General features: G+C 39.6%; 4 protein-coding genes across 8 annotated transcripts; all 4 read right to left on the bottom strand.

The window, feature by feature from the left end:
* Nucleotides 1–102: 102 nt before the first annotated feature.
* Nucleotides 103–9,859, bottom strand: mtdha (metadherin a). Of its 2 annotated transcripts, none has more exons than XM_039820151.1 (12): nucleotides 9,433–9,859; nucleotides 7,625–7,723; nucleotides 7,238–7,349; nucleotides 6,781–6,948; nucleotides 6,519–6,569; nucleotides 5,552–5,731; nucleotides 4,467–4,544; nucleotides 4,266–4,337; nucleotides 3,953–4,080; nucleotides 3,469–3,582; nucleotides 3,239–3,338; nucleotides 103–3,103 (listed from the first exon to the last, which is right to left on the bottom strand). In XM_039820151.1, the coding sequence occupies exons 1-12, from the start codon at nucleotides 9,781–9,783 to the stop codon at nucleotides 3,036–3,038; spliced, it is 1,521 nt and encodes a 506-aa protein (XP_039676085.1). In that variant the 5' UTR covers nucleotides 9,784–9,859; the 3' UTR covers nucleotides 103–3,035. The 2 variants fall into 2 exon arrangements, with proteins under 2 accessions (XP_039676085.1, XP_039676086.1); XM_039820152.1 differs by lacking the exon at nucleotides 9,433–9,859 and adding an exon at nucleotides 9,062–9,163.
* Nucleotides 9,860–10,117: 258 nt separating this feature from the next.
* rrm2b (ribonucleotide reductase M2 b) lies at nucleotides 10,118–15,706 on the bottom strand. Of its 3 annotated transcripts, none has more exons than XM_039820154.1 (9): nucleotides 15,538–15,706; nucleotides 13,860–14,024; nucleotides 13,349–13,465; nucleotides 12,653–12,786; nucleotides 12,098–12,192; nucleotides 11,833–11,966; nucleotides 11,313–11,417; nucleotides 10,991–11,104; nucleotides 10,118–10,691 (listed from the first exon to the last, which is right to left on the bottom strand). In XM_039820154.1, exons 1-9 carry the CDS (start codon nucleotides 15,577–15,579, stop codon nucleotides 10,539–10,541), a joined length of 1,059 nt encoding a protein of 352 aa, XP_039676088.1. In that variant the 5' UTR covers nucleotides 15,580–15,706; the 3' UTR covers nucleotides 10,118–10,538. The 3 variants fall into 3 exon arrangements, with proteins under 3 accessions (XP_039676088.1, XP_039676089.1, XP_039676087.1); XM_039820155.1 differs by having other exon boundaries at nucleotides 13,860–13,919; XM_039820153.1 differs by lacking the exon at nucleotides 15,538–15,706 and adding an exon at nucleotides 14,969–15,178.
* Nucleotides 15,707–15,810: 104 nt separating this feature from the next.
* LOC120571286 (nuclear transport factor 2-like) lies at nucleotides 15,811–21,928 on the bottom strand. 2 transcript variants are annotated; one of them, XM_039820157.1, is made up of 5 exons: nucleotides 21,806–21,928; nucleotides 17,371–17,491; nucleotides 17,107–17,178; nucleotides 16,807–16,905; nucleotides 15,811–16,115 (listed from the first exon to the last, which is right to left on the bottom strand). In XM_039820157.1, the coding sequence occupies exons 2-5, from the start codon at nucleotides 17,473–17,475 to the stop codon at nucleotides 15,999–16,001; spliced, it is 393 nt and encodes a 130-aa protein (XP_039676091.1). In that variant the 5' UTR covers nucleotides 17,476–17,491; nucleotides 21,806–21,928; the 3' UTR covers nucleotides 15,811–15,998. The 2 variants fall into 2 exon arrangements, with proteins under 2 accessions (XP_039676091.1, XP_039676090.1); XM_039820156.1 differs by having other exon boundaries at nucleotides 21,783–21,915.
* A 466-nt stretch (nucleotides 21,929–22,394) lies between these two features.
* bloc1s4 (biogenesis of lysosomal organelles complex-1, subunit 4, cappuccino) lies at nucleotides 22,395–26,715 on the bottom strand. The gene is made up of 5 exons (XM_039821198.1): nucleotides 26,208–26,715; nucleotides 25,137–25,208; nucleotides 24,930–25,031; nucleotides 23,596–23,730; nucleotides 22,395–23,349 (listed from the first exon to the last, which is right to left on the bottom strand). The coding sequence occupies exons 1-5, from the start codon at nucleotides 26,523–26,525 to the stop codon at nucleotides 23,251–23,253; spliced, it is 726 nt and encodes a 241-aa protein (XP_039677132.1). The 5' UTR covers nucleotides 26,526–26,715; the 3' UTR covers nucleotides 22,395–23,250.
* Nucleotides 26,716–27,157: the final 442 nt, after the last annotated feature.

Below are 27,157 nucleotides of genomic sequence, written 5' to 3'. Positions count from 1 at the left end.
CTCATATATATACATATATACATATATACACATATATATACACATATATATATATATATAAACACCATAGTATTAGCAGTCAGTCTTACAGACAAAAAATGATAATGTGATATCAAGCAATTCTCATTTATTTTTCATTTTTAACAAACATAGAAATATCATTTGTATCTCCTCAATAAACAAAATCATTCATATAACCATGTCCTGGAGACAAGTATATAAATACATTGATTGAATCCATTTGAATCATCAGTAAACAAAAAGGCCTGCCTGAAGCCACAGCAACATATTATTTTGTTCTATCAGCTCTACTAACAACTATTCATCACCACCAGCTGATCAACACCTTGATGCACAAAGGCTCTTTGACTACAACACACTCCTGTTAATGACCGCTAAATTGGATGCCCACAGAAAAGCTGCAATTTGATCATTAAAAAAAAGCTATTAAATTATATATACACTGAGTGGTACTCCAGGACCAAGTACTTACAGTAAAAGCAAGACATCTTTCATTTCATGTACACAAGTACTATTATCAAAGTCATGCAAGATGAAATTAATTTCTGACATCAAAACTTGCAATTGGTTGGAAACTATAAAAAAGGATGTCAATGCATTTTCTATACAACTACAGGTTAAGGCAGTGGAATTAAATTCCTTTTATAAATGTGTTATTGTGTGTGTGTGTGTGTGTGTTTAAAACCGACTTTATTGTGGAATTAAAGCTGCTCTATATCATATCGCTATGTATGTCTTCATTCTCAATTAATGTAAAACAAAAATCCCCCATCATAAATCCTGGAAGTCAGGTCAAACTAAAAGAAATTACACATTCTGCAAAAAGTTAGTAAAAAAACCAATTCATCAACATCAAAAGGAGCTCAATACAGCCTTTTGCACAGAGAAATCACAGAACTGGAAAAAGCCCTTACAATCTGTACATATGGCATGGCTTTTTCTAGCACATAAACTGGAAGAAAAATTACTTAAAAAAATCAGATAAGAGTGCAGAAGGGACCATTAAGTCTCTAGAAAATCAACGCACAAGTCTAGTCAGATAAAGATATAGTTAGAATGATAAAAGTAGAGGGACAATACTTAATAGTGCTACTTCTTTGTGGGATAGTCCCACTACTCCTTTAATTCACATTACAGTGCCACCTGGTGGTTCATATCAGTTACTGTACTCTCTACATAACAGTTCTCAACAATTCAGCGTGAATCCTAGCCTGACAAGTCAGACCCACATCAAGATGTTGGGTCTGGGAACTCACCATTGACAGGGCTCAATTTGAGGGGCGGGATAAACGGTTGTCTTTCAAATTCTCTATGAAAGACCGCTGTTCCCAGCAGCAGCAGCAGCCATAAGCCCGCTCACCGACTCTATACACGATGCGATTGGCCCGGTCAGAGTTTGGTTTTTCCAGCTCGCAAGCCAACGTAGAGTTGCTGACGCTAGATTTCTAGGCTATGTGAATCCAGAATCCGTTTACAACGTCCACATTTCTAATTTAGAGTAGTCTTTAAAGAAATGATCTGATCCATAAGTGATGAATCAGTAACTGTTCAGCTGGTAGTGTGCTCTGAACAGTTAAATACACTGCTTCAGTGTCACTCGATTTCCCCACCGCTCTGAAGCACAGGCAGTAGTGTATTTAACCATATTTTGGCATAATAATGAAAGTTTGGAGCATACTACCACACAGATGGACAGTGAAGAGGTGGATTACACTGCAGGAGTGGTTGTGGAGAATGGCCACATTTTTTTTTCTTTTGGTGTGAAACAACCTGATAACAGCTGCCATTCTTCATAAAGTAGCTTTTATAAACCACAGCCTACAGGCAGTGAGTGTTTGTACTCAAAGGACAGATTTAGGGAGATATTACTTTAGAGGATAGGCAAACTTATCTTAACACAACAGTTGCATGTAATTTGTTCGTTGAAAGAGATATAGGTCGCTGTAATCATTTCTCCTGTCCACACAGGCTATGTAATGATACCTTCATAGAGAGACTACAATGTAAAGTACAAAATGCATTTTTGCTGTGCAAGTTCAGCCAAAACTAACATGAGGCTTCAGCAGTCTGAGAATAGCCAAATCAAACATTTGTGGTGGTTTATAGTCAGGCTTTTGTCATGGCTACAAACCTATATGTGACCTTAGACCTCAGCAAGAAAACACAAAGACAGAATTTTGTAGCAAACAGACCATTCCTTTGGAAAATACCCATCTATTTGGACACTATTACTTACACATACAGCCGCCCTCATATTAGCATCAGATCTACTTTAGAATGTATTTTTGCACAAAACGAGGTATGCAGAATTTTGTCCCCCATTTCTACATTGCAGTTGGTTGCTCTGGAGTTATCACTTAATGGCCAGTACGGAGAAGGAGGATGATTACAGCAACCCCTAACTATCTTAATTTACATATAGGTTATGTAAGTGTTGTACTGAGAGAGAATTAAAAAAAAATTGAATTTATCCTGATCTGAGACGAGCCCTCACATGTAGCCTGCTCCCACAAATTTTTGTAATTGACAGTTGATATAGGGGCAGAAGCATGGCAAACAAAACAAAGTGCAATATTCTGGGGAGCAAAAATGTATGCTTCTCTTATACTTCAATTTTCATATAACAAAAAATTTAAATGAAACCCGTTTGTATTTTTGGGTTAATAACTATAAACATACACTCTTGGAGGAGGAAGAAAAAAAACAAAAAAAAAAACTTTTGATGCCACAAAAAATAATTACATGAACATGTACCTCCACTGCAAATCAACCTCCCCTGAAACTCCATTCAGTTGCAGTGTAGCAAATAGTGCAAATTAGTTAAGATTTTAGTCCACAGGACCACATTTCATCACTATATTTAGCCAAGCAGGTGATATCCACTGCTTGTTTTCTTTTTGTTTCAGCAACTGAAAACCTGTTAATGTATCTCAGAAAAAAACGTGTACCTGTAATTATTGCATGTGACACATTTTACAATCATTTGCATATGCTTTGTATGGACCTGTGTGACTTCATGTTTCCCTTCGGACCTTTTTCTTTAGGGAGGACTTCAGAGGCTCCACAATCTGCTCAGATTTCTCTGCAAGTAGATTAAAAAGGGAAAATAAAGTTTTATTTAGAACCATCTTATTATTACTATACTGTTTGAACATGCATTTCATCTCTGTGAGTGAATATAAATAGAGTCTGAGCTGTTGAGAATAATAGAACCTACTCTGAGAGGAGGGTATGCTGGGATTCTGCTTTTTGGAGGCCAGCTCAGGAGGCTCTTGGGGTTTGGGTACTGTATTGACCAGGGGCACTGTGCTCACCGTCTACAGTCAACGAAATGCAATGACATCACAAAACAGGAAAAATGCCTCCATTCATTTGATGTGAATATGTACAAATAAATAAAGTTATACTTTTGTGGATGATATTAATCTGCCAGCTTTTTTTCCTTACCTGAGCCTCAGATGCAGCCTCCTCTTCTGTTTTCTTCTTCTTTTTCCTGTTCTTCTTGGATTTGGCTGCTCCACCAGACGGATCGTCAATGTCCTTTTCATCCTCTAATACCGGCTGTAACAAAAACAGACATTCATTTTAAAACAAGAAAAACAAGTTCTGGTAACAGTGATGTCAATGGTAGAAAGACAAGCTACTTTACGAAATGGACACTACCAGAAAAAAAATTAAAATAAATAAAATATATATATATATCACCAAAGAAGATCAAAAGTTTCTATTTTGGCAAATGTTTAACATATTGGCTTTTGTGTTGCTTCCTAAATGCTGTGCCAAATAAAAAACAATGCAATAAAATCCAGGACACTAAAAAAAAGCCTTCTTGTGGTTAAGGCTTTTAGGCTTTACAATGGGATAATTTAGAGATATCTAACAGATGTAATTAGCCATGTGGGTGATTTGGCAGAGTGTCCGAGACAGGTACCTTGTTGGGGACATGCTGTTCTTTCAATGGAGGCGCTGGGGTCACCAACACAGGGGGCTCTTCATAGTTTCCCCAGTGCTCTTCTGGAGCATTCCAGTCAGAGCTGGGGTCCACTGCTGCCACCCCATCTAAAATAACAGGATGGCAGACAAAACATTACAAATTGAAAACGATATGCTTGTCTAGGAATGGATACTTTTGCACATGTTAAGACTTGGGTCTCATCTCACAAAATCACGCGCAGCTTTACTTTGAATGATCCGCTGTTATTTAGTAGGCTGTGTTGCATCTAATGGGTTGCTGAAATACTCACTTAATCCAGACCATTCATCATCAACATCAGGGCACCTCGCCCACTGCAGCTCCATTGAATTTGATATTGGGTCTAAGAAGACAGTCAGATGGTGATTGAGAAACACTGGACGCTTTTACAGGATAGTGGAAAAGCTACATCAGACATGTAGAGTATGGTTTGTGACCGGTGATAAAGCTGACAGTTAATCACAATACCAACCTGCGGTGTTTCGTCCCAGCATGGAGAAGGTCACAGGGTTGAGGTCATTCTTTATCCGACCATCAATGCCACTCCATGCTGTTGGCGAGAGCACACAGAAACACATTATGATTATATGATTGGAATGCTGTTCTGCCAAACAAACAGTGGAGCTCAAATAAATTTGGCATCATATGACAAATTCTCAAAAAAAAAAAAAAAAGATCTTTTCCATTAATGATGCCACCCAAACAATTTTTTTATTTCAACTATAATACCACTTCTGTCCAGCAGATGGCTCAGTAGGCCACAGTCTTTAAAATGACTATGATCTCCGTTAAAGTGCTCATATTATGCTCATTTTCAAGTTCATAATTGTATTTAGAGGTTGTACCAGAATAGGTTTACATGGTTTAATTTTCAAAAAACACCATATATTTGTTGTGCTGCGCATTGCTGCAGCTCCTCTTTTCACCCTGTGTGTTGAGCGCTCTGTTTTGGCTACAGAGTGAGGCATCTCACTTCTGTACCATCTTTGTAGGGAGTCACACATGTGCAGTAGCTAGGTAAGGACAACTAGCTATTAAGAAGCACAGTATGAGAGCATGCCACGCTAGCAGCTAGGCGAGCATTATTGTCATGGAAATAAAGGCTGGACTGCAATAGAGCTGTTTGGAGCAGTTTGTGAACAGTGGTTTCTGTTGGAGATGGTAGCCTAAGTCCCTTTGGAGTAGACTTTGGGCTTTTTCACTTTGTAAACCTGTAACATGCACAAACAAGATATATAAACACAATAAAGGAAAGGGAAAAAGCTAAAAAGCATAATATGAGCACTTTAAATTAAACCCAAGAATAACAGTTTTTTTTAAATGTGATCTGATCATACTTCTTATCTAAATAGTAATAACAACTTGGATTGTTCAATCCCCCAAGAGTCCTACACCCTTCACCTGATGTGGATGTGACTTCTCCCAAACACCTTTCTTGTCTCAATTTGAAAACCAATGTGCTGAGTAGAGCCTGTGTTGCAGATATTGCTGTGTTATCCTGCACTACCAATATTTATATTTGTGGTGTAAAAAGGTCTACCCAGGTAGAGGGGTTACCTTGCGTCTCCTGTCTCCAGGACTGAGGTTTGGGTGGAGCCCTGTAATGTGCAGCTGTGGGGATGGCACTCCACTTGGTCCCCTCCATAGCACCCACCTGAGGGGGGATCTTCACAGACATGTTGACATGAGTCCAACCTGCAGTACTGACTGAAGGCTCCTCTCTCCAGCTGGAGGACACTGGGGAGATATACATTGGGAGAAGACATTCACAATCTTTTGTCTAGCAGATTCTGTATTTTAGAGTTAAAGGTCCTATGACATGCTGCTTTTTGGATGTTTTTATATAGGCCTTAGTGGTCCCCTAATACTGTATCTTTCCCGAAATTCAGTCTTGGTGCAGAATTACAGCCACTAGAGCCAGTCCCACAATGAGCTTTCCTTAGAATGTGCTATTTCTGTGTCTGTAGCTTTAAATGCTATTGAGGAGGAGAGAGGGGGGGCAAGGTGGAGGGTGGGGGTGTTGCCTTGACGAACTGCCACTTTGCTTGTTTGCAAGCCATGATGTCGCTCTCTCATGGGTGGGCCAAATTCTCTGGGCGGGCAAAGCGGAGAAAGGGGAGGTAACCTTGCTCCTTATGAGCTCATAAGGAGCAAGATTCCAGATCAGCCCATCTGAGCTTTCCTTTTCTCCAAAGGCAGAGCAGGATACCCAGGGCTCGGTTTACACCTATCGCCATTTCTAGACACTGGGGGACCATAGGCAGGCTGGGGGAACTCATATTAAATGTTAAAAAACCTCATAAAGTGAAATGTTCATACCATGGGACCTTTAAGACCAAAATAATTGATTTTAAAACCATCATTTACAGGCTTGTTCAAACACTACACTCAGGAAGACATCTGTGTATATCTTCAATCTCATCTTAATTAGACAAAGTGTTAGTCTGGAAAATAAAGAAAAAGGGAGCTATTAACAGAGCTCTCTTCTCAGTCACAAACTATAATGGTTTAGCTTTGTCTTTACCAGCTCCACTGGCTGTCTCCACCTTTCCAGCAGTTCTTGGATGCAGGGACTCTGAAATAATTCAGAAAAAAATATGTGCTTGAGTAACTTGCAATACTACTAGATAATTCTTGTTTTAGCATGAGGGAACTGTACACATGAGGGAACTGTACACATGAGGGAACTGTACACATGAGGGAACTGTACACATTAAGGTGCTACATATATGGTTAGCCCTACCCACACTGTATGTTAAATACATTTTCATCACACTGCTGAATACCATGGTTTCCTCTGTTCTTCTTGGTGTTGGTAGGGACTGGGGCCACAGGTGCCTCCACAATGCTCTTGGAAGCCTCCACCCCTCCTGGGCCACCAGAGTCCTCGGGGCCCTTGTCCTTCCTGCGCTGCTGCCTCTTCTCTCGGTTACTGACTTTGGTCTCCCATGCACCTGGTAGACACACAAAAATAACATAAAATGGTTATGTGACTTTCCGGCAATGATAAAGAAGTATTTTAGATGGTTGACTGTGGGTGAAATTTAGATATTGCTTATCTAACCAATAGGCTGGCTACAACAGGAAAACTGAATGTTAAGTGTAGTGAGTGAGGCTAACCATAACTGCAGAGGTCAAGTAGGTTGTGCATACTGAAAATGTGAGGGGCGTGTACTGGGTGAAACTATACAATTTGAAATGCAAAGTTGTTATGAAGTTTCCCGTACAACAATTTAGTCTTACCATCATCAGGTTCCTTCCCATCATTTGTAGAAACATGCTGGACTGGTTTCACAACTGTCTTGGTTTTCTTCTTGTTCTTTTTCACCTGCACTGGGGCCTGTACCTCATGCACCTGTGGACAGAAATAAATCAAAGATATATTGAAATAAAGTATGGGGTTACCAAAAAAGTTATGCTAATGGTAATCATGAAACTGTTGTTCTTTGAAGCCATGACACACTGGCAAATCTGTCAAGGAGTGACAGTGGGGTTTCAGAAATATTTCACCACCATAACAATACTGTCTAATTAAACTTGACTGAGCGAGTTTCAAGAACAATTTGTGGCTGCCGTGCCCATCAACAGTTTCGGGTCTACTTAATTTTGGAAGCAGCTGCTTAAACATACCTTCTTGGTTTTGATCTGCGGGGGTAGCTTGGAAACCACCTCTGTCAATGTAACTTCCTCTTGAGCTACAGCCACTGGTTGTCCATTGGATTGAGTGTTCTGGAGTAGAAAGACAGACATCAGATAAACAACATGATGATGTTGATAATCCAGTATAACAGTAAACAAACTATCCTAAAGTCTGTTCATCCAGCTTTTCTTTGCAGAATAATCTAACTTTTAATTTCAAGACAAATCTTTACAAATATATCTTAATTTGAAGTATACTTCACAAGTGACCCAAATCAAAGTGAAGGAAAAAGTAAAGGAAACATTAACATAAGATTTCTGAAACTACAAAAGGACAGGCCTACATTTTATATGGATGTAACCTACATGATTGGATACAGCCTGACTATGAAGACTTCTGTCTGTGGATCGAATAGCTAACCATCCCAGACCTCTTGGGTCATCAGGGACCTGATCTAAACATTGAGTAGCCTTCAATTTTTTTATGCACCACATATCTGGAATAAACTCCCAGAAAATTGCAGGTCTGCTTCAACTCTTATTTTCCAAACAAGGTGAAGACTTTTCTGTTTGATGCTGCCTTTTGTTAAATCAATAAGTGCCAATTTCTTACACTGCACTGAAACTGTTATTCTTGTATTTATACCTGTCTTATTATATTCTAATCTACTTGTGTTGTTTTCTATTATCTTTGATTAATGATTTGAATAGCCTTGTTGCTGAAATGTACTGTAAAATAAAGTTCCCTTGCCTTAAGCGGCTATCACACCGCCGCCTCCAGTCATTTCAATAAACAGAAGGCGGCAGAGTGGAAACGGGTTTGAGGCTACATCCATGGTTTGAGGAGGTTGCCACGCGGCGTGTGAAAGTGAAACCGTACATTAGCTAGCATCAACCATTATCAGCTAGTGGCTTGTCAGTTGACTACCGTCATACACACAGCTGGCTAGTTAGCATCCTATTATTAACAAGATACCGCGATTCATCGTATATTTAGCTAACTGGTTTATTTTTCATTTTGTAAGTGGGTCACATTATTGTCCCTAGATAGAATGTGTAGCGTTAACCCTTGTGTTGTCCTTCGGGTCCCAGTGACCCAAAGGACAACACAAGGATTATGTACTTCCGTTTACTTTGTTGAGAATTGCTCTCTAAACAAGGGTTAATACAGCACCTTAGTTCTTGTTTGTACAGCATTTTGGTCAGCTTAAACTGTGTTTAAATGTGTTCTAGAAATAAACTTTACTTACTTAACAAGAAACAGGGTTTAGAGAGCAATTCTCAACAAGGTACAAGGGAGGTACATAATCCTTGTGTTGTCCTTCGGGTCACTGGGACCCGAAGGACCACACAAGGGTTAAAGTTGAACAAAGTGGGCTGTTAACGTTAGCTAGTCGATTAACGATATTTTTATATATTATAGATTACCCAGTAAGAGCGTGCGCCCCATGTAGATTGAGGCCTTTGCAGCGGCCCGGGTTCGAATCCGACCTGCGGCCCTTTGCTGCGTGTCATCCCCCATCTCTCTCCTACCTTTACTATCTACCCACTGGCACTCTGAAATAAAGGGAAAAAAAGCCCCAATAATCTTAAAAAAATATATATATAAATAAAAAAAGAGAGCAAAGGTGGCTAACGTTAAATTCAACTTTATTGGTAAAATGGGGATACATGCATAAATTAGCTTAACTGCTAATTCGACGTTAGCGTTAATTGTATCGAGCTAGACAACCAGAATACACGCACTTGTTGTGATTGACCGTGATTCAGCAGCAGTTAGTTAAAGCTTACTACGGTACCTTTTCAAGCGTTTTCTTTTTGTTCCTCTTCTTCTGTTCTTCCGGTTTTGCAGTTTTAGCTAAATTGGCCTTGACAGGCTCACCGTTGCGTTGGGTGACCGGGGATCCCCGCTTTTTCCCGACAAACAGACCGCCACAGACGGCAGCCCAGGACAGACAGAGTAGCAGCAGGAGACCCACCGAGGCCGTGGACAGGATGACCCACGTCGGGTACACATCAGGCTTCAGACCCAAATCCACCCCGAACTGAGTCCGAACATATCCTTGTCCCGAAGACAGGAGCTCCTTTAAACGGCTGGAAAGCAGTTCGGCTTTTTCTAGCGCAAAACCTTGCAAGTCCCCAGCCATCATCGCGAAACACTAGCTAACTGTTGTTAGCAATGAATGATTGCCAGCATCCGTATGCTAACGGAGGAGTGGCTACTCTAATCTGACTGTTTAGGGAAATCTCAATACAACTAGCTACAATTCGCAGTGTATAAACACTACTTTATTCCAACAGTTTTAAAGTCAATAATAGCTAGATTCATGGATAAGGCCAGACATAAACCATGTAATCAAACCATGTTTATAAACTAAATGTTACTCATCCACATCTGAAAATAACGCTGCTGAATAAACTTGGCTGTGTGAATAGACAATTCGTCACAAATAGGCCCACTATTTAATTACAGAAAATACATTATTTTCATTTTAAAAAACATTTTATTGTAAAAATGTTAAAACAATTAACCATAGAAGCCAGCTGCCAGAACTGCAGACTCAATAAAATATATTCTAGATATTAACCATCTTCAGATGCCCAATGAGGTACATAATAATCACCCCTATCATTCACCTCACTCAAATATTTATGTTTAACCAAAACTTAGGTCATATGCTTTCCTTGTCAAGATAAAAGCTAATTCTCAGTCTCTATTGCCAAAAGGTTGTATGTATCTGCTGGAAGACTGCATCTTTAACCTGTCAACTATTCATTCATCCTATTGTAATACTTTTGATAGTATTGTAACAAGACTTGAGGCTGTCTTTTGTCATTAACTGCTTAAACAAAATAAATAAATAGGTCACATTTATCAAATATGTTACAGAATGTTATCTCCAGTTCAGAAGTCCGCATCCAGAGTGAATTCACAGTCCGTCATGCTTGACATAACTCCAAATCTCTGATACTCCGCTACTCGTTTCTCAAAGAAGTTGGTTTTCCCTTCTAATGAAATGGACTCCATGAAGTCAAATGGGTTTTCAGCTTGGTATACCTTTTGATTAAAGGAGAGAGAAAAAAAAGGTTACTTACATTTTACACTATTACAAACCGCAAACAGCAGGAACAAAAGTAATAATTATTTAACACATCTTGACGTTATTAAATTACATTTCTTTCGTCAAATAATTTGTCATTATGGTAATTTTTGCAAGACTCTAGCTTTTATAGTGGGACTTAAATTCTTCTCAACCCAGGGGTCTTCTGCTCTAACAACAACTACCACAGTATAAAGGGGTTCAATGAGTAATGACCAATTGGCTTTCATAATATCTATTTAATAATAATAATTACCTTGGCCAGTCCGAGGTCAGCGAGAAGCCGGTCGGCCACATACTCAATGTACTGCTTCATCAGACAACAGTTGATTCCAATGAGATCCACTGGCAAGGCCTCTGTCAAAAACTCCTGCAATACCAAACATGATAGTTTTATGTTTTAATAAAACTAGTATGGGCCATCAAGATTTTGGTCTTTTGGTTTATTATAATAGGGGTCAATATAAACACAGTAAACAGTGAAAAACAAGCAGCTATACTGTATATTTATACTGTATGTTTCAATAATGTATAATGTGTAGTCTGGTTTGAGTATATTCCCACCAACATTAGCTGACCTGCTCAATGCTAACAGCTTTGGTGATGATGTCCTTCACTCGGTCCTCTGATGGCTTCTTCACCAGGTAGCTGTACAGCAGGCAGGCAAAGTTACAGTGCAGGCCCTAGGAAACACATCAATACACGTCAGAGTAGTTGACATAGAGAAGATCAGTGTCTTTACTGCCTTGATATGCATACTGTGACCATATTACTACCCAAACTGACTGAAGAGCACCGTAGCTACTCTGACAATTTGTAAACAGCAAAGTGTGAATGGAAGAGCTAAACAAGCCAGCTGTCGAATCGGTGAAGTGGGAAATGCAGACAGTAGTACAGTAACCTCAGAGTTAGTTCAATGGCCTGAAATGAGAGGGAAAATGTGCACACTACGCAGGTGTGTCAAACAAAGCGGCCTGAGATCAAGCATAAGCCCTTTTCGCCGTGTTGTACATAATTGTTTATTCCAGCTGCACTCAAAGTTGGTGGTTCTTTTGACAGATTAAACTAAATGTCTTTTGGTTTGTGAATTAATCTCACCTCATCCCTGCTAATCAGCTCGTTGGAGTAGGTAAGGCCAGGCATTAGTCCTCTCTTCTTGAGCCAATAGATGGCAGCGAATGAACCAGAGAAGAAGATGCCCTCCACTGCCGCAAAGGCCACAATTCGCTCTCCTTTTGGGCAAAGAAAATGTCAAAACTACTATTAACCAAAGATGAATGGGAAGCTCCTCCAAGTGAGAGTTTCTCAGTATTATGTAATTTACAATATGATGTTTTGAAAGTGGTACATGTATCCTCCTTACCAAATGTGGATTTGCTGTCATTTATCCACTGGAGGGCCCAGTCTGCTTTTCGTCTCACACAAGGCATGGTCTGAGTGGCATTAAATAAGTTGTCCCTGAAACACACAGTTAATACCAAATTACCTACTATAGCTCGGACATATAGACTCAGCATAACAAATACAGTAATTATTAAAAGTTAAAGACTTACTTGCATTTTTTTTTAGTGAGATCAAAAGAAATAAGATTGAAAATAAATAACAAATCTACCTAAATTAAAATGCAGCAAAAATCCATGAAATTGTTGCCTTCCTGCTCTGTAGGTAGGTCATAGCTGCTGCAGCTGGGAATGCAACAGAAATCCCCACAATGTGGAATAGACTGTAGCCTGTGATGAACAGGTGCAAGTCTTACAGTTTGATTGAATCTTCAGAAGATTAGATATATGGGGAGAATTTGTCTGACTATGGTTATGCACTTGCTCCAAAAAGCGCCGAGGCACATAATCTTTACCTTCATCTAACCATTGCCACTGAACATAAGAAGTGAGGATCCAAAAAGAAAAGAAAAACGAACCTCTCCTTCAGGTCCCTGATGTAAGTGTTGATGAGCATGCTGTACATCTCTGAATGAACAGTCTCTATAAGGATCTGGAAGCTGTAGAAGGAGCGTGCTTCAGGGACCTGCACCTCCTGGCAGAACCTCTGCACCTGTTAGATAAGACACAAACGCAATACGTTTTTAAAGCTATAGTGCTTAGTTTCTGTCGCTCCCATGAGCAATTCTAAGTAATGACAACAACACTGTCGAAGCATCCAACCTCCACCCCTCCTCTACGCAGTTGCTAAACACGGAGGATTAAAAAAAAAACATGATGGACTCTTCAGAAGAGATAATTAGCTTGTCATTTTTATGTCCTCTTTGTCTCCAGATCTGAACGCTGCTGTTGTCCTTTTCTTAGCGGTGACGTAAAACACATCACTCAAGCTTCTGCGCACGAATGTTGACGGACCACGCCATCTTCTAAACATAGCCATACTGAGAAATACAGTTTGTGGGGCTGATAGGCTTGATTAGCTTTGTATCAACTCATTTGGCAATGGCTTCAAAGTAATGGACATTTATTAATATAAATGAGTTGCGCACTATAGTTTCAAAAGTATCATCTGCTCTGAAAAACATTGGTGACCGTGGTAGGTTGATGAAGAAATGCTCAATCTCTTGAGGCATACAGTCTAAAAACATCTGTTACATCTGAGTGAAATCCCTCACCAGGTTCTCATTGACGATACCATCACTTGCAGCAAAGAAGGCTAGCACATGGGAGATGAAGTGTTTCTCCTCAGGTTTCAAACGGTCCCAGTGTGGCAAGTCTTTGGTTAGATCAACCTGAAAGACACAACATCAAATGTACACCTGTCAGTCTCCTACATTATTTAGGTTTTCCCAGTGGTAGCAGGCTGTATTGGACAACAGTGTTTCTTTTAGTTTTTTTGTGTGTTTTTGTGGAGGGCTGCAATACAGTATGTCTTTGTGGGATCAACCTGAAAAGCAAACAGTATCACTTTTTTAATGAGTCGTGTGCATTTCAACTGCTGTCAAGACAGCAAGGTTCATTTGTAATTTGTGTCACATCTGTAATATTTAATCTACCTTAAATAGAATGATACTGTAAAGTTTGTGTTACATCAAAATACATTTGGTAAGTAAAACCTACCCTTAAGCCAGCTGCTGAAACACTAAAATAACAACATTTAGTCAGTACAGTAAAACTGATACCCACCTCCTCCACCGTCCAGAAGGAGGCCTGTGCCTGCTTGTACATCTTCCAGATGTCGGGGTACTGGATGGGGAAGATGACAAACCGTCTGGGGTTATCTCGGAGCAAAGGTTCTCCCTCTTTCTCTGAACCATTTTGGCAGTCTGGGTCTTTATCTTTGAAGCCATTCTAAAGAGCCAGAGCACAGTAAAAGTAAACATATTTTCACCTCACATTTAGTGTGGAATTTTTATTGTGTTTGTTTTTTAATTGCTAAATTTAGATTATCAAAATTAACCAAAGACAAATTATCAGTAGTAGCCCATAGGGGTCCATATGGGGTTCTGGCATTTGCCCAAATTCCAGATGGCCAGTCCATCACTGTTGATAACCAGATATGTGCATATTAGATTGCTGCCTGCCTGCAGATTTGTTTTGTCATGTTGCATGTTGTATGATGATGTGTTGTGTTTGTTAATTGTTGTTGTGCATTGTCTGTTTTTTATTTTGATGTTGGTCTGTGTATGATGTTTTTATATGTTGACTTTCATTTTATTCTTTTCAGGTTGCCATTTTCAAACTGGCCAGGGACAACAGATGAAAATTAGCCTGCTGAGCTCAATCTGGCTCATTTACAGTTGCTTTGCTGTTGATTAATGAGCATTTTCCCTGTTAATAAATAAATAAATTAAATTAAAAAATAGTTACATTATTGCTTAGCTAAATTGTTTTGCAAAATATAACTGCATTTTTTCAACGGTTGAGACTGCCTCCCTTCCCTTTCACTTTCTTTTACTGGTAAACTCGGGGGAAATCTACCCCGACTTCATGAAGTAGCAGTTGTCTGACGTCACAACAACGTTAAGTATATTTGTACGTTTCCAAGTTTAGCTAATAGTACCATAAAATAAAATGTTTAATGGCGTCTGTCTCATTTATCCTCCTCCGTTTGATTTATATCTATGGTTTATACATGCAAGGCACCTCCGACTAGCTAGCTAGCTAAATAACTAACCCATGACTGGAACGCAGCATCCGAAAACCACCGTACTGTATTTTTTTCTTCAATAAATGTATTGAGAACATTTGCATACATACAAACACAACAAAATAAATACATAAACAATTCATACCACAGGTAGTCTACAAAGTCCAGCAAGGCTAACCAATAAGCAGTCCAATTCAGATAGCATAAATTACAGTTAGAAGAGTTCATTCGGAATATCTGCAGTCTTCAGAGCTAACCGCCCCTACACATCACGGATGTATTTTTCTACCCCAGGATGGCGAAGGCATGTCAAGTTGCCTTACCCTCACATTCTTACCCTAACCCTAACCAATCCCATTCCTCTTGCCTAAACCTAACCAACCCAAGCAAAGCAGACATAGAGTACTAGCCAATCAGAGGAAGAGTAGGGCGGATCATGCCATCGCCATCCTAGATCATTAGTTTTTGACACAATTATCGACCTTACCGACAGATAAGGTAGCTAACGTTAGCTTACATGGACACACAAGGCCAGTTTTGAAACAGTTAAAATGTCGGATTAATGTATATTCATATAGCTAAGACTTGAACTTTACAAAGCAAAGCCGAAAACACCTCCATTTATCCGGAGGACTCCGTTAAGGTTGACCCACTGACAATAACTTACGTAGGTTATTTTGACATGACATACATTAGTGTATTGAAACTGCTTACCGATTCTTTATCAGATTGCCGACTTATATTCATGAGATCCATTTTCTGAGAAGACAATTATTTCACCGTCGGTGTCATTCGAAGTACTGAATTTGGTTCTTCGGGCTAGTACTGCGTCGCATAACCTCATGTGTGGATGCGGCTGTAGCTTTGTTGTTTAAGCCCTTTAAACGACACCCACACAGAGGGACTGTAGCGCCTCTACTGCTCATACACGTGCTATAACAAAACCACATTATCTAGAGTGGATGACAAAAATCCCCCAAATGACTATTTCAGACTAATAAATCCTTTTATTGGACAGGAATGCAATTTGACATGACAGCTTTAATACAAGTAGCATGCTTATAGATGTATTGTAAAATATTTTACATGAATCCCTTGTGTTTTTAATGACAGCATGACCATAGTACAAACTCTGAGCTAGATGTCAGTGTGTGTGAACTGACAAGTCCAGATCACTACACTGGTATGTTGTGTATCCCCAACCGGAACACATCATTTGTGCATGCCCATGCGCAGTTTTGGGACTTCAGCATGAACACTTGATGGAAGGCCATTGGTGGATCATCATCTACCTGTTGCAGAAAAGGTTTTTGAAGTATTTGTAAGCACAATGATGAAATGAACTGTAATGTTAACTAAAACAGAAATGTATTATACATAAATCAGTTTTTTTTTTTTTTTTACCTTACATGCAATATTCATAGACAAATTTATTGTTAAGGAAGACAGTTGTCACTCTTTTCTTCTCCTCTCTTCTTTGGCAGCAGAAATGTTTTATGTGCATCACAAACTCGTGTTTGATCGTCATCAGACCGAAAAACAACATAATCACTAATTACTCTACACTAAAGACATGTATAACAATTTTCCCATTATTAATAGCCTTACTTTAGTTTTAATATTTGGAAATTATTGCTAGTGTTTCCAAAGCGCCTTTAGTTAAGTGATTGTATATACATTTTACTTTTTGCTGTCGCTTTAACCAAATTTCATCACATTTGACATTAAGTACTTCATTAATGGCTCTGACGATGTTGCTTATAAATAAAAACACTGCCTCTTTTACATGAACACTCTCGTAGCTGGATTGGAAAACCCATAGTTAACAAAGCCAGTTAATAACCAGCTAACCAGTTATCCAGGATGGTCAATGTTAGGTTCAGTGAAGTCATGTAACCCAAAGAGAGCCAGACTGAGTTGAATTTGCTTGATACAGACCCCATTTGCAGACCCAAGGGTATCAACAAAAATGGACCAGCTTACCTGTAACTGTCCGAACACCATGATGAGGATACAACTATCTATCGTGGGTTGGAAGTCTTGTTCTGTGATAATGTGCTTAATACGCTTGAAAGGCAAGTTCTGTGGATTGGAAACAACAGCATTTATTAATAGAATGTACAATACCACATATACACACAAAGAAAAGGTGCTTGGTCAGGGAGCTGCCAGTGAACGGCTCTGCTCTTTTTCTTCCATTACTACTAACCTGTTAGGGAAGCCTACTTTTCCCACATTTTCTGGATTGCGATTAATACAAACTGATTAAGAAGAGATACTTACTGCCAATTTGCCAGTGATGGCTTCTCTCCCCTGAAAAGGTGAACCTTCCCACGTCAAACAGGCGTCAGCAGACTAAGAAAAAAAAACATGTTTACACCAAATACGTGCACACAATATATTTTTTTTAATACCATTAATCATAGTATTTACAACTTCAACTGTAAATGTCAAGTGTGATGAAATTTGGTTCTTCAGTGTTGACACCATATGTTAATAATGTTTATCAAAACAGGCAGTAATTAAATGGACACTTAACAAACTTACGTATAGGTTACCCAGTCCCGACCTGTTGGTATTGTCAAACTGGTTGTAATATTCCTGGACAAAGCCCTCTCCAAGCTTTTGCCATATTTCTTTCTCACAAGCCATCTGTGAAGCTTTAGATCTGTAAAAGAGAAGAGTCTTATTACAAGCAGTCAGTTGAAGTTGCAGTAGGCTGCAGGCTGTTTACTGAACTCATGTTGACACTTTATGAACACATTCTCGAACATAAAAACTTCAGTAATTTAGACAAAAATTATGCAACTCATGAATGAACATATAAAATAAACACTGTATATGGATGAATGGAAGGAGGTCAAAAGGAAGGCTTCTAGTCTAGTTAGGAATGCCAATCACTTCATTAGTTACACTCACAACTTCACTGATGTGACATGTTGTGTCAGACAGAAACACAGGCATGAAATAACTTAAACACTGTAATCCCCCCCACCCACTCCCACCCTCATATTTCATATGTTTGTACTGTCACTCATTTGTAGTTACGCTGATATGTCTTTGTACTGTGTGTTTGCCCCTTCTGTTTATTTGTTTGTCATGGAAAATCTACAATAAAAAAACAATTACTGGTGATAGAGAAACACTGACTGAAGTCTTGGACCATGTTGATAGGATCCATTATTAAAAGAAAAACTTGAGTTAATGTAAATGAAGCAACACAAATCTTAATCGAAAACTACTAACAAGTATACAGTATTCTGCTGCAGGTTAACTTTATGAGAATCCCCCAACCCCGACCCTACATTTAGCACTCTACTAAAATTAATAATTACAACCAACACAACTCAATATGAATATGAATGCATAATTCAGTTTACAGACATTATAAAATGACATTATGATGGACAAAACTATGAGGAACACTGAGATTTGGTGGGAGGTGATCTGTGAAGGTGGTCGTGTGACTTTAAGATTTATCAGACCACCCACAACTTGGAACAAAATGGTTTGATTTAAAGGTCCCATGGCATGAAAATTTCACTTTATGAGGTTTTTTAACATTAATATGTGTTCCCCCAGCCTGCCTATGGTCCCCAATTGGCTTAAAATGGTGATAGCCCTGGGTATCCTGCTCTGCCTTTGAGAAAATGAAAGCTCAGATGAGCCGTTCTGGAATCTTGCTTGTTATGAGTTCAAACAAGCAAGGTTACCTCCCCTTTCTCTGCTTTGCCTGGCCAGAGAATTTGGCCAACCCATGGGAGAGAGAAATCATGGCTTTCCAATGAGAAAAGTGGCAGTTGGTCAAGGCCACACCCCCACCATCCACCTTGCCCCCCCCTCTCTCCTCCTCAATAGCTACAGACACAGAAATGGCACATCCTAAGGAAAGCTAATTGTGGGACTGGCTCTAGTGGCTGTAATTCTGCACCAAGGCTGAATTTCGGGAAAGAGACTTCAGATATAGTATTAGGGGACCACTAAGGTCTATATAAAAGCATCCAAAGAGCACCATGTCATGGGACCTTTAACATTGTATTTTACAGATGCATTCTGTTAGCAGTCTCTCCTGCTGAAAGATAACTTACATCTGTGACTATACAGCTGAAACCCTATGCCCTCCTTTGATTAGGGTTTCACCGGTGTTTCGGTTTAACGAGAGGCCATGTTAACTGGCGACCATCAGCCAAATGCGTCTGCTGTTGTCGTAGTGACGACAGCTGTTGAAAACGGGAAGAGAATACGTAGCTGTCCGCGTGAATGCCTTTCAATTAAGTTGTCATTAAAATGTTAAAACAACGACGTTTACGTTACCTCTCTGACTTGTCTTTGGAGTGTTGTCTGAGGAAACTTGTCAGTTCGCGGTTTGAATGTGGCTTGCTGTTAAGGAAAACAGGAAGACAGCGTTGCTCTTCCTTTTAATGTCTATAATACGTTTTATTGAATAGACCTATTAGTCTTCAGATCTTGTTTAAGTAAACACATGTCACGCATGGATGTATTAAGAGAATGATGTCCCGTAGAAAACTATGTAGCCCTTTTAAAAGTAGAAAATAAATTAATAAACAACTTGGATTCGAACTCATACCATTGTGGGGGAAAAAAACCATCTCAGCTGTCTAACGCACTGCGCCACCACATTGCATCATTAATTGATGGGCATGGCATGATATGAACTCAAACGTCACACAGAGTCTCTTAAAATTAGGAGGTAGCCAGATCAAGTTGTGACCATAACCACACTGCATGCAAATAACTGACAAGCTGCTCTTGCTCAGAAATTGTCTTTGTTTTGTTTGATTCTCACAAAAAACGCACGTCTTGTATGTTTGTCCATGGTAAACACATTGAAATAATGCTACATCTGTCTATACTTGTATACTTAAAAAGCAGAAAAGTGCAATGTGATATACATATGTTTTTTGTCTTTTTTTTTGCACCATTTCGCTGTCTTTGCACTGTACTCTGCACAATGACAATAAAGTTGAATCTAATCATTCATGCTCCGTTTTGCACACCCTTATTTCATTATATCTGCCATGCCCCATGCACAGTTGCACAAATGCACATCCTCACCTGCACTGCTTTCATATCTGTTTACGCTCTTTTGCACTATTCATCTGCCCTGGCATGTTCAACTGTTCTCCCCACCTTTGTTGTCATACCATTTTTTTTTTACATCTACTGTTCTACATCGCTAGCTAGACCACATTTTGCACTAACTATATAATGACTTTTTACTACATTTCAGCATTTATATAGTTTGCAATTACTGTATTTTGACTCTTTACTAAATCTCAGCAGTGATATGACTGTCTATTCATATTGTGTTATTACCTTATCACTTTCGCATATCCTTCGACTTACTTACACCTCACTTTGCGCCAGCTTTGTAATGCCTACTTAAACTGTACTGTTACCACATCAACATTTTATACCCATTTTATTATCTGGTTTTAAATGGCTGTTAATTGTGTTGGAAACCAGTAAAATAAAATGATCTTATGTACATGGACAGTGTGGTCACAACTTCATCTAGCTGCCTACTGTTTTAAATATACGATATATGAGATATTTTGATGCTATACTTACCATAACTCATTGTAGAACCTGTGGTCTAGGTTTCTAGTCTCTTGCTTTTTTCCCCACAATGGCACGAAGTTCGAATCCCGTGAAATCATGTTTGTTTATTTATTGATTTATTTATTATTTTTTCAGAGATGGACACTTGAGTTTCAAGTTTATTTCAATGTGTTTACCATGGACAAACATACAAGACGTGCATTTTTTGTGAGAATCAAACAAAACAAAGACAATTTCTGAGCAAGAGCAGCTTGTCAGTTATTTGCATGCAGTGTGGTTATGGTCACAACTTGATCTGGCTACCTCCTAATTTTAAGAGACTCTGTGTGACGTTTGAGTTCATATCATGCCATGCCCATCAATCAACAATGCAATTTGGTGGCGCAGTGCGTTAGACAGCTGAGATGTTTTTTTTCCCCCACAATGGTATGAGTTCGAATCCAAGTTGTTTATTAGTTTATTTTCTACTTTTAAAAGGGCTACATAGTTTTCTACGGGACATCATTCTCTTAATACATCCATGCGTGACATGTGTTTACTTAAACAAGATCTGAAGACTAATAGGTCTATTCAATAAAACGTATTATAGACATTAACAGGAAGAGCAACGCTGTCTTCCTGTTTTCCTTAACAGCAAGCCACATTCAAACCGCGAACTGACAAGTTTCCTCAGACAACACTCCAAAGACAAGTCAGAGAGGTAACGTAAACGTCGTTGTTTTAACATTTTAATGACAACTTAATTGAAAGGCATTCACGCGGACAGCTACGTATTCTCTTCCCGTTTTCAACAGCTGTCGTCACTACGACAACAGCAGACGCATTTGGCTGATGGTCGCCAGTTAACATGGCCTCTCGTTAAACCGAAACACCGGTATTCCTGCTAATGTCCGAGTTCTCAATCGGTTTCAACGAGAAGAACGATCTCACCAATTACAAAAACACTAACTTAGATCGCCGAGTTTGTTTTGTGAAAAATGTGTTGTCAGGACATCCCGAGGAGTTGTTTTCTGTAACGTTATTAAACGTCTAGCCAGACGTTTAATAACGTTAAAGGGGGCTCGATAGAGGTTGGAAACATATTCAGATCCATCAGAAGTTACTACCGAGCTAGCCTGGGGCTTGTGGGGTAAGCTACTACAGCCAGTGTGTCAACGCTAAGCCAAAACCGTGCCCACTGTTTAACATCGCGAGCCACCGCCAAAATAGCGTAATGTTAACGTTAAGTTATGGCTAACGTTAGCACACATACGTGCTTTTCCCGGAACCGTTTCATTTATCTATGTCTCTATCTTCGTTATATTCGTCGCAACAAAACCGTGTTACTACAAGTGGGCAAGTTGTTGTTGATAAGCATTACTTAAACAGTACTTTACCGTGTCCGTAAGTTTTAGCTCACTTTTTCAATCAGAGGGCGAGCCAGCGTGGAGACAGATCCAGTCGAGGATGATGGAGTTGGGGTTCCCGCTTCCTCAGAGTGGCAAACCTGTGACGTCGCTTACAGCTGACCAATGAAGGCCAAGAATGATTGAAACAGTTTGCCCCGAGTTCAGCCTTTCAGGAGCTAGTCCTCCCCATGGCTGTATTATTAAGCATAGACAGGTATTAAGAGAACGGGGTCCTCCCCGACTATCAACATCCATGATCAACTCCAACAAATTCTATACCCATGGTTGAACTTTAGGCCCGTCAATCCCATATATGTATAATAAGAACATGTATATTATAATACATCCATGGTCAATCCTAGAATGGTAGGCGGGATTTATATGCTCATATTTATATATGAGTACGGTGAAGCGCTGCCTGAAGAACTAACTCAGGTCAGAAAACATGTCAAGGGAGGTAAACCAACCGGTGACTGTGAAGAAAAAAAACAACCCATGGATGGATTATATTAACTGAAAAAAATAATAATGGGCCATACATCAAAGAACTTGTCTCAAATAAATCTTTAATGATTATTTAAGAAAAAAAAAATCATCCTGTAAATGGAAGACCTTTATTAATAACTATTTTGGCAAATAATGAATCAAATAATACATTAACCTGTAACCATTATTGATTAAACCTTGTTGAATGGGTAAGGGTCACCTCCAGTTATTGTTACAAAACTCAATTACAGCTCCACCCCTGGCCCAAACTTTCATCAACTATGAACTCATCTATAGTGTGCTTTTATTAAAAAGGTGCCATCAACAATGTAGCCCCACATCAATGAGGAAACTATTATCTATAGCCAGTAACTCAGGCTAGCAATAAAGCTAATATTTTGAAATGGAAGACATTAAATGCTTAACTGGATATCTGGATAAAAGATCTCTATTGCTCGTGGCGAGTGATGAGACATTAGAAATACAGATTAATTCATAACAGCGTGCAGGTCTTTACAAACACCAGTAACAGGAATGTAATTGTTAAAAAAGCTGGGTTAATTCTTTATGTAATACACTTAAGATCTTTACAGCTCCTGCTATTGTACCATGTTTACAGTGTCCTATTGGCAAGCTGGATGACTTTGTTCTCCTGACAAAAATCCAACATCTGACATTGTTTTCTTCACAAATAGTGAAAACAAAACTGACAGAGATAAGACCCATTTAGGCACTTTTAAAATCATTTTGCTACAGTTCAGTGCATGTTGCCAGGAAAAAGACACTCAAAAATGCAGAATGTCTTCCCGCACTTGACTTCCAGTGACTTGTTCAGAAAGGCTACTATTGCTTTGTTGAGGCCGCTGCACCAATAGATCCTCTTGTAATGGATGGCAGTAAAAGTCTCTACAGATTCACCCAACAGGCCTCTGAGGTTAGAACCAAGTGATGTGTTAAATGTTCTAGCATGTCACTGCTCTGGCTGTGATGTGAAATAATCGTCTGTCCGGAACACACTGGGGATCTCTTGACGCTGACTTGGCGCTGGTCTTCTTGGGCTGGCCGGTTTCTGTGAGTGAACCGACACAAAATGAATCCTAATTATCCAATAGCAATTACAACAATTGTTGTGCTGGATTTTAAATGTTTATTGGAAAAGGGTCTCTGTTCAACTCAGCGGCACAAATGTTTCACACCATAGATTACTGGTTATTTCATGGTTGTAAATATAGAAACACATAAAATGCATGGGTACTGAAAAAACAAATTGACAATGTAAAACTACAAATCCACATGTATATGAAGGCACTCTCACATTTAAGAAGCCTGGGACACTCATTGTGCGGAGGATCTTCTTGAAAGCACCTGGTAGTGTTCCTAGTTCTCCCTCTGCCTGTGTGACCTGCTCTTCCATCGCGTTGACGTTGGCTCCCACCAGCTTTACAAAGGCCTGCAGTCACACCAGAATACCGTAATATAGCAAAAATCTGATAAAATTGAGATTCTGTGCAACACTGTTTGAGACAAACTTCATTCAAGACAATTAAAAGGTCCCATGACATGAAAATTTCACTTCATGAGGTTTTTTAACATTAATATGCATTCCCCCAGCCTGCCATGGTCCCCCAGTGGCTAGAAATGGCGATAGGTGTAAACCGACCCCTGGGTATCCTGCTCTGGCTTTGAGAAAATGAAAGCTCAGATGGGCCGATCTGGAATCTTGCTCCTTATGGAGGTCAAGGAGTAATGTTACATCCCCTTTTTCTGCTTTGAACGAGCAAAGTGACAGTTGGTCAAGGCCACACCCCCACTCTCCACCTTGCCCCCCCCCCTCTCTCCTCCTCAATAGCTACAGACACAGAAATGGCACATCCTAAGGAAAGCTCATTGTGGGATTGGCTCTAGTGGCTGTAATTCTGCACCAAGGCTGAATTTTGGGAAAGAGACTTCAGATACAGTATTAGGGGACCACTGAGGCCTATATAAAAGCATCCAAAGAGCACCATGTCATGGAACCTTTAAACATCGCAGTTACATAAAAAAACATTTTCACAAGCCCATGCAGGCATTTCCTAAATTAATCCTTAACAATCTTTAAATGGTTTAACTTAAATTGGATCTTTTAAAAAATAGGAGGTGGATGAGTGAACTTAAAAACACATTTTAAATAATATAAAAAAAATGTTTGTATGAATTTAACAAAGCCAGCCCTTCAGTTGAGGAACGGAAAAGTTACTAAAACCAACTCTGTATGAAAACCATAGCTGTATGTTCTGGATTGTATCCTCATTAGTTACTTGGTGCAGTGGGATTTAAAAACATACTGCACTCCTAGACCAGTGTTTACTTCCATTATTGGAATAAAACTGATCAACCAATTACGATTACCTTGTTCCTAATATCTCTCAGAGGTTCTTCTCTTGTAAAGAGGATATTTTGCTTAGTTTATTTTGACTAAAAACACTGCACATAAATCCTGTTTACATCATAGGTTTCATGCTACATTCATTTCAGAATCCTTGATCAAGTGTGCATTACAAAAACACAACACACCATATTAACACCTAATGAATACATATTTTTGTAGTATTATTTAAAGAGAATTACTCTACTAGTATTCAATCTTGCAAAGTTAAAATGATCACTCACCTCTAACTTATCAATTCTTCTGTATATTTGTCTCATTTCATCCGACTTCTGCTGGATTTGAGGTAGGTTTTCATTCACTATCTGGGAGGTATCATTACGAATCTAGAGGAAAAACACAAAAGGATGTGAGAAACAAATCATTTTATTTTAATCAAAATGAGATACAGTTCATAAGATTATATGATGTCATAGCCTGACTTTGCTTACCATATCCAGCATTCCAACAAACTCATCTACTCTTGTCAGCATTTCTTCCAAGCTCTTGTCCAAGCACAGAATCTAGATGAGAAATCATTAAAATAAAAGTCTGTAAAACTGCACACCGTTTCTGTGCACTTTTAAATTAGTCCCACACACCAGTCACAGCTGGAATTAATAAGATGCCTTTAAATTGAGTGAGCAAAGACAACAGGACCAAAACACAGGGGCCTTTGTCTTCCTACATACCCAGCTAGCTAGCTCAGCTTCTTTATAAATTGCCTGGTATCATGCATTTCCAGTTAACGTCTACTCAGGAGTGACAGCAATTTTGGTCAGTCGACCATCATAAGAAAACATAGTTCCTACAAATATAGCTAGACATCTGTCTTTTTATGCTAAAGACTCTTTTTGGTGTTTACATTGTTATAAACTGATTGTTATCATCTGGGTTATTTCCCTCCAGAGCTACAGAAGGCATTAAACAACTGTTTTCACAGAGTAATACTGAACTTCATAGAGTACCCCTTTAAAAGCCGCTTCATGGTGCTAACATTTTTAAATGTCATAGCTAGCTACGTACATTAGGCGAAGAAAGCAGAATGACTAGCTAGTTAAGGAGTCAAAAATACAAACTTTAGGACTCGGACTGACTTGGGACTTAACAGTTTTGACTAAGGTGTCGATAGCCAAGACTTACTTAATATAAAACAATGACTTTGTCCCATGGATGTATTAGCTAGCTAGCTAGAAGAACTCCCATCAAATGACCATAGACAGTGTATATGACACCCGAACCACTGAAGGCAAACCAATCATTTCACTACTTCCGTGTCGCTTAGCAACCACTTCACTTCCAGCCGCTGGTCAATTACTTTTCTTATAATACATCCATGCAATAACTGCTTTGCTCGTTACCTGAAGCCATTTATTAGCCAAGTAACGTTACATTGCAGTTATAGCTACTAGTGTGTGCTACACTACTTCATCAACAAAGAGCTAACGTTAACTCAGCTAGTTAGTACGTGCAGTGCTTTTCAACTTAGTGTGCTCTCTTGTGTAAAAGCCATGAACACAAACCTCTTCTCCAGCTGTCGCCTTGATGTAGGAGGAGTAGCTGAGGGCGGTGTGTCTCAGGAGTTCGTCGTCCTGCTCTGGGTAGTGCTGCTCGGGTATCTCGGGGTCTGCTGCTTCGTTGAGGCTCGGGCTTTGAGAGATAACATTAGCTGCTGCGCCAAAGCTGGGGCTCTGCGACACGGTACCGCTGCTGAGGATTTCGCTCACCATGGACAAACTGCTCGCACTTTGGGAGACGATGCCGCTGTCTCTGCTTATCTCAGCGCTGGACTCCTCCAGGGGAGACAGCAGGCCCACCCTGTCAACCCGATGATGGTCCATATCGCCTGTCTTCTTTCTGATCTAGCTACTGCCGTGTTTTGTTTCGCCTTGTCAACTGACTGGATCACGTGCTTTTTGCAGCGGATGGTGGCTCACAAGGGTCAAAGCAGTTTTATCCCACTTTACTTTAAATATTCGGAAACGTTACATGTATAATTGACGTCAAAGCAAACATCTCTAAACCCTAAAGAACATCCAACACAGAACGATAATCACACTGTGATATAAATCTACAATTGCGATGTATCACAAAAAAAAATGCTAGATCTCCATCCATCCATCCATCTTCGTCCGCTTATCCGGGGTCGGGTCGCGGGGGCAGCAGCTCCAACAGGGGACCCCAAACTTCCCTTTCCCGAGCCACATTAACTCCGACTGGGGGATCACGAGGCGTTCCCAGGCCAGGTTGGAGATATAATCCCTCCACCTAGTCCTGGGTCTTCCCCGAGGCCTCCTCCCAGCTGGACGTGCCTGGAACATCTCCCTATGGAGGCGCCCAGGGGCATCCTTACCAGATGCTCCGACACCAAAGCCTCGATCTGATTCAATTATATAAAATGTAGATGTCAGTAGTGTGACACTGTTGATGTTCATTGCCATTGGTCATTGACATTTCATGACATGCAGTGTAA

Source organism: Perca fluviatilis, chromosome 13 (assembly GCF_010015445.1).
Source record: "Perca fluviatilis chromosome 13, GENO_Pfluv_1.0, whole genome shotgun sequence".
NCBI classification, from domain to species: domain Eukaryota; kingdom Metazoa; phylum Chordata; class Actinopteri; order Perciformes; family Percidae; genus Perca; species Perca fluviatilis.
Note: the sequence above shows the minus strand (reverse complement) of the source record. Positions and strands in the feature narration are given on the sequence as shown.

Coding starts and splice junctions, on each gene's coding strand:
- mtdha (XM_039820151.1), bottom strand. CDS start 9,783: ATGATGGCTGGGGACTTGCAAGGTTTTGCGCTAGAAAAAGCCGAACTG. Junction 7,724..9,432: donor AAAAGAAAACGCTTGAAAAG/GTACCGTAGTAA, acceptor TTTCTACTCCAG/AACACTCAATCCAATGGACA. Junction 3,339..3,468: donor AGGCTGCATCTGAGGCTCAG/GTAAGGAAAAAA, acceptor CGTTGACTGTAG/ACGGTGAGCACAGTGCCCCT.
- bloc1s4 (XM_039821198.1), bottom strand. CDS start 26,525: ATGGACCATCATCGGGTTGACAGGGTGGGCCTGCTGTCTCCCCTGGAG. Junction 25,209..26,207: donor AGGCGACAGCTGGAGAAGAG/GTTTGTGTTCAT, acceptor TTTCTCATCTAG/ATTCTGTGCTTGGACAAGAG. Junction 23,731..24,929: donor GAAGAATTGATAAGTTAGAG/GTGAGTGATCAT, acceptor GTGTGACTGCAG/GCCTTTGTAAAGCTGGTGGG.
- LOC120571286 (XM_039820157.1), bottom strand. CDS start 17,475: ATGGCTTGTGAGAAAGAAATATGGCAAAAGCTTGGAGAGGGCTTTGTC. Junction 17,179..17,370: donor CGGGACTGGGTAACCTATAC/GTAAGTTTGTTA, acceptor TTTTTTTCTTAG/TCTGCTGACGCCTGTTTGAC. Junction 16,906..17,106: donor CCATCACTGGCAAATTGGCA/GTAAGTATCTCT, acceptor TCCAATCCACAG/AACTTGCCTTTCAAGCGTAT.
- rrm2b (XM_039820153.1), bottom strand. CDS start 15,028: ATGCTATCTGAATTGGACTGCTTATTGGTTAGCCTTGCTGGACTTTGT. Junction 13,466..13,859: donor CCTTCTGGACGGTGGAGGAG/GTGGGTATCAGT, acceptor TGTGTCTTTCAG/GTTGATCTAACCAAAGACTT. Junction 11,105..11,312: donor AAGCTGTTAGCATTGAGCAG/GTCAGCTAATGT, acceptor TTGGTATTGCAG/GAGTTTTTGACAGAGGCCTT.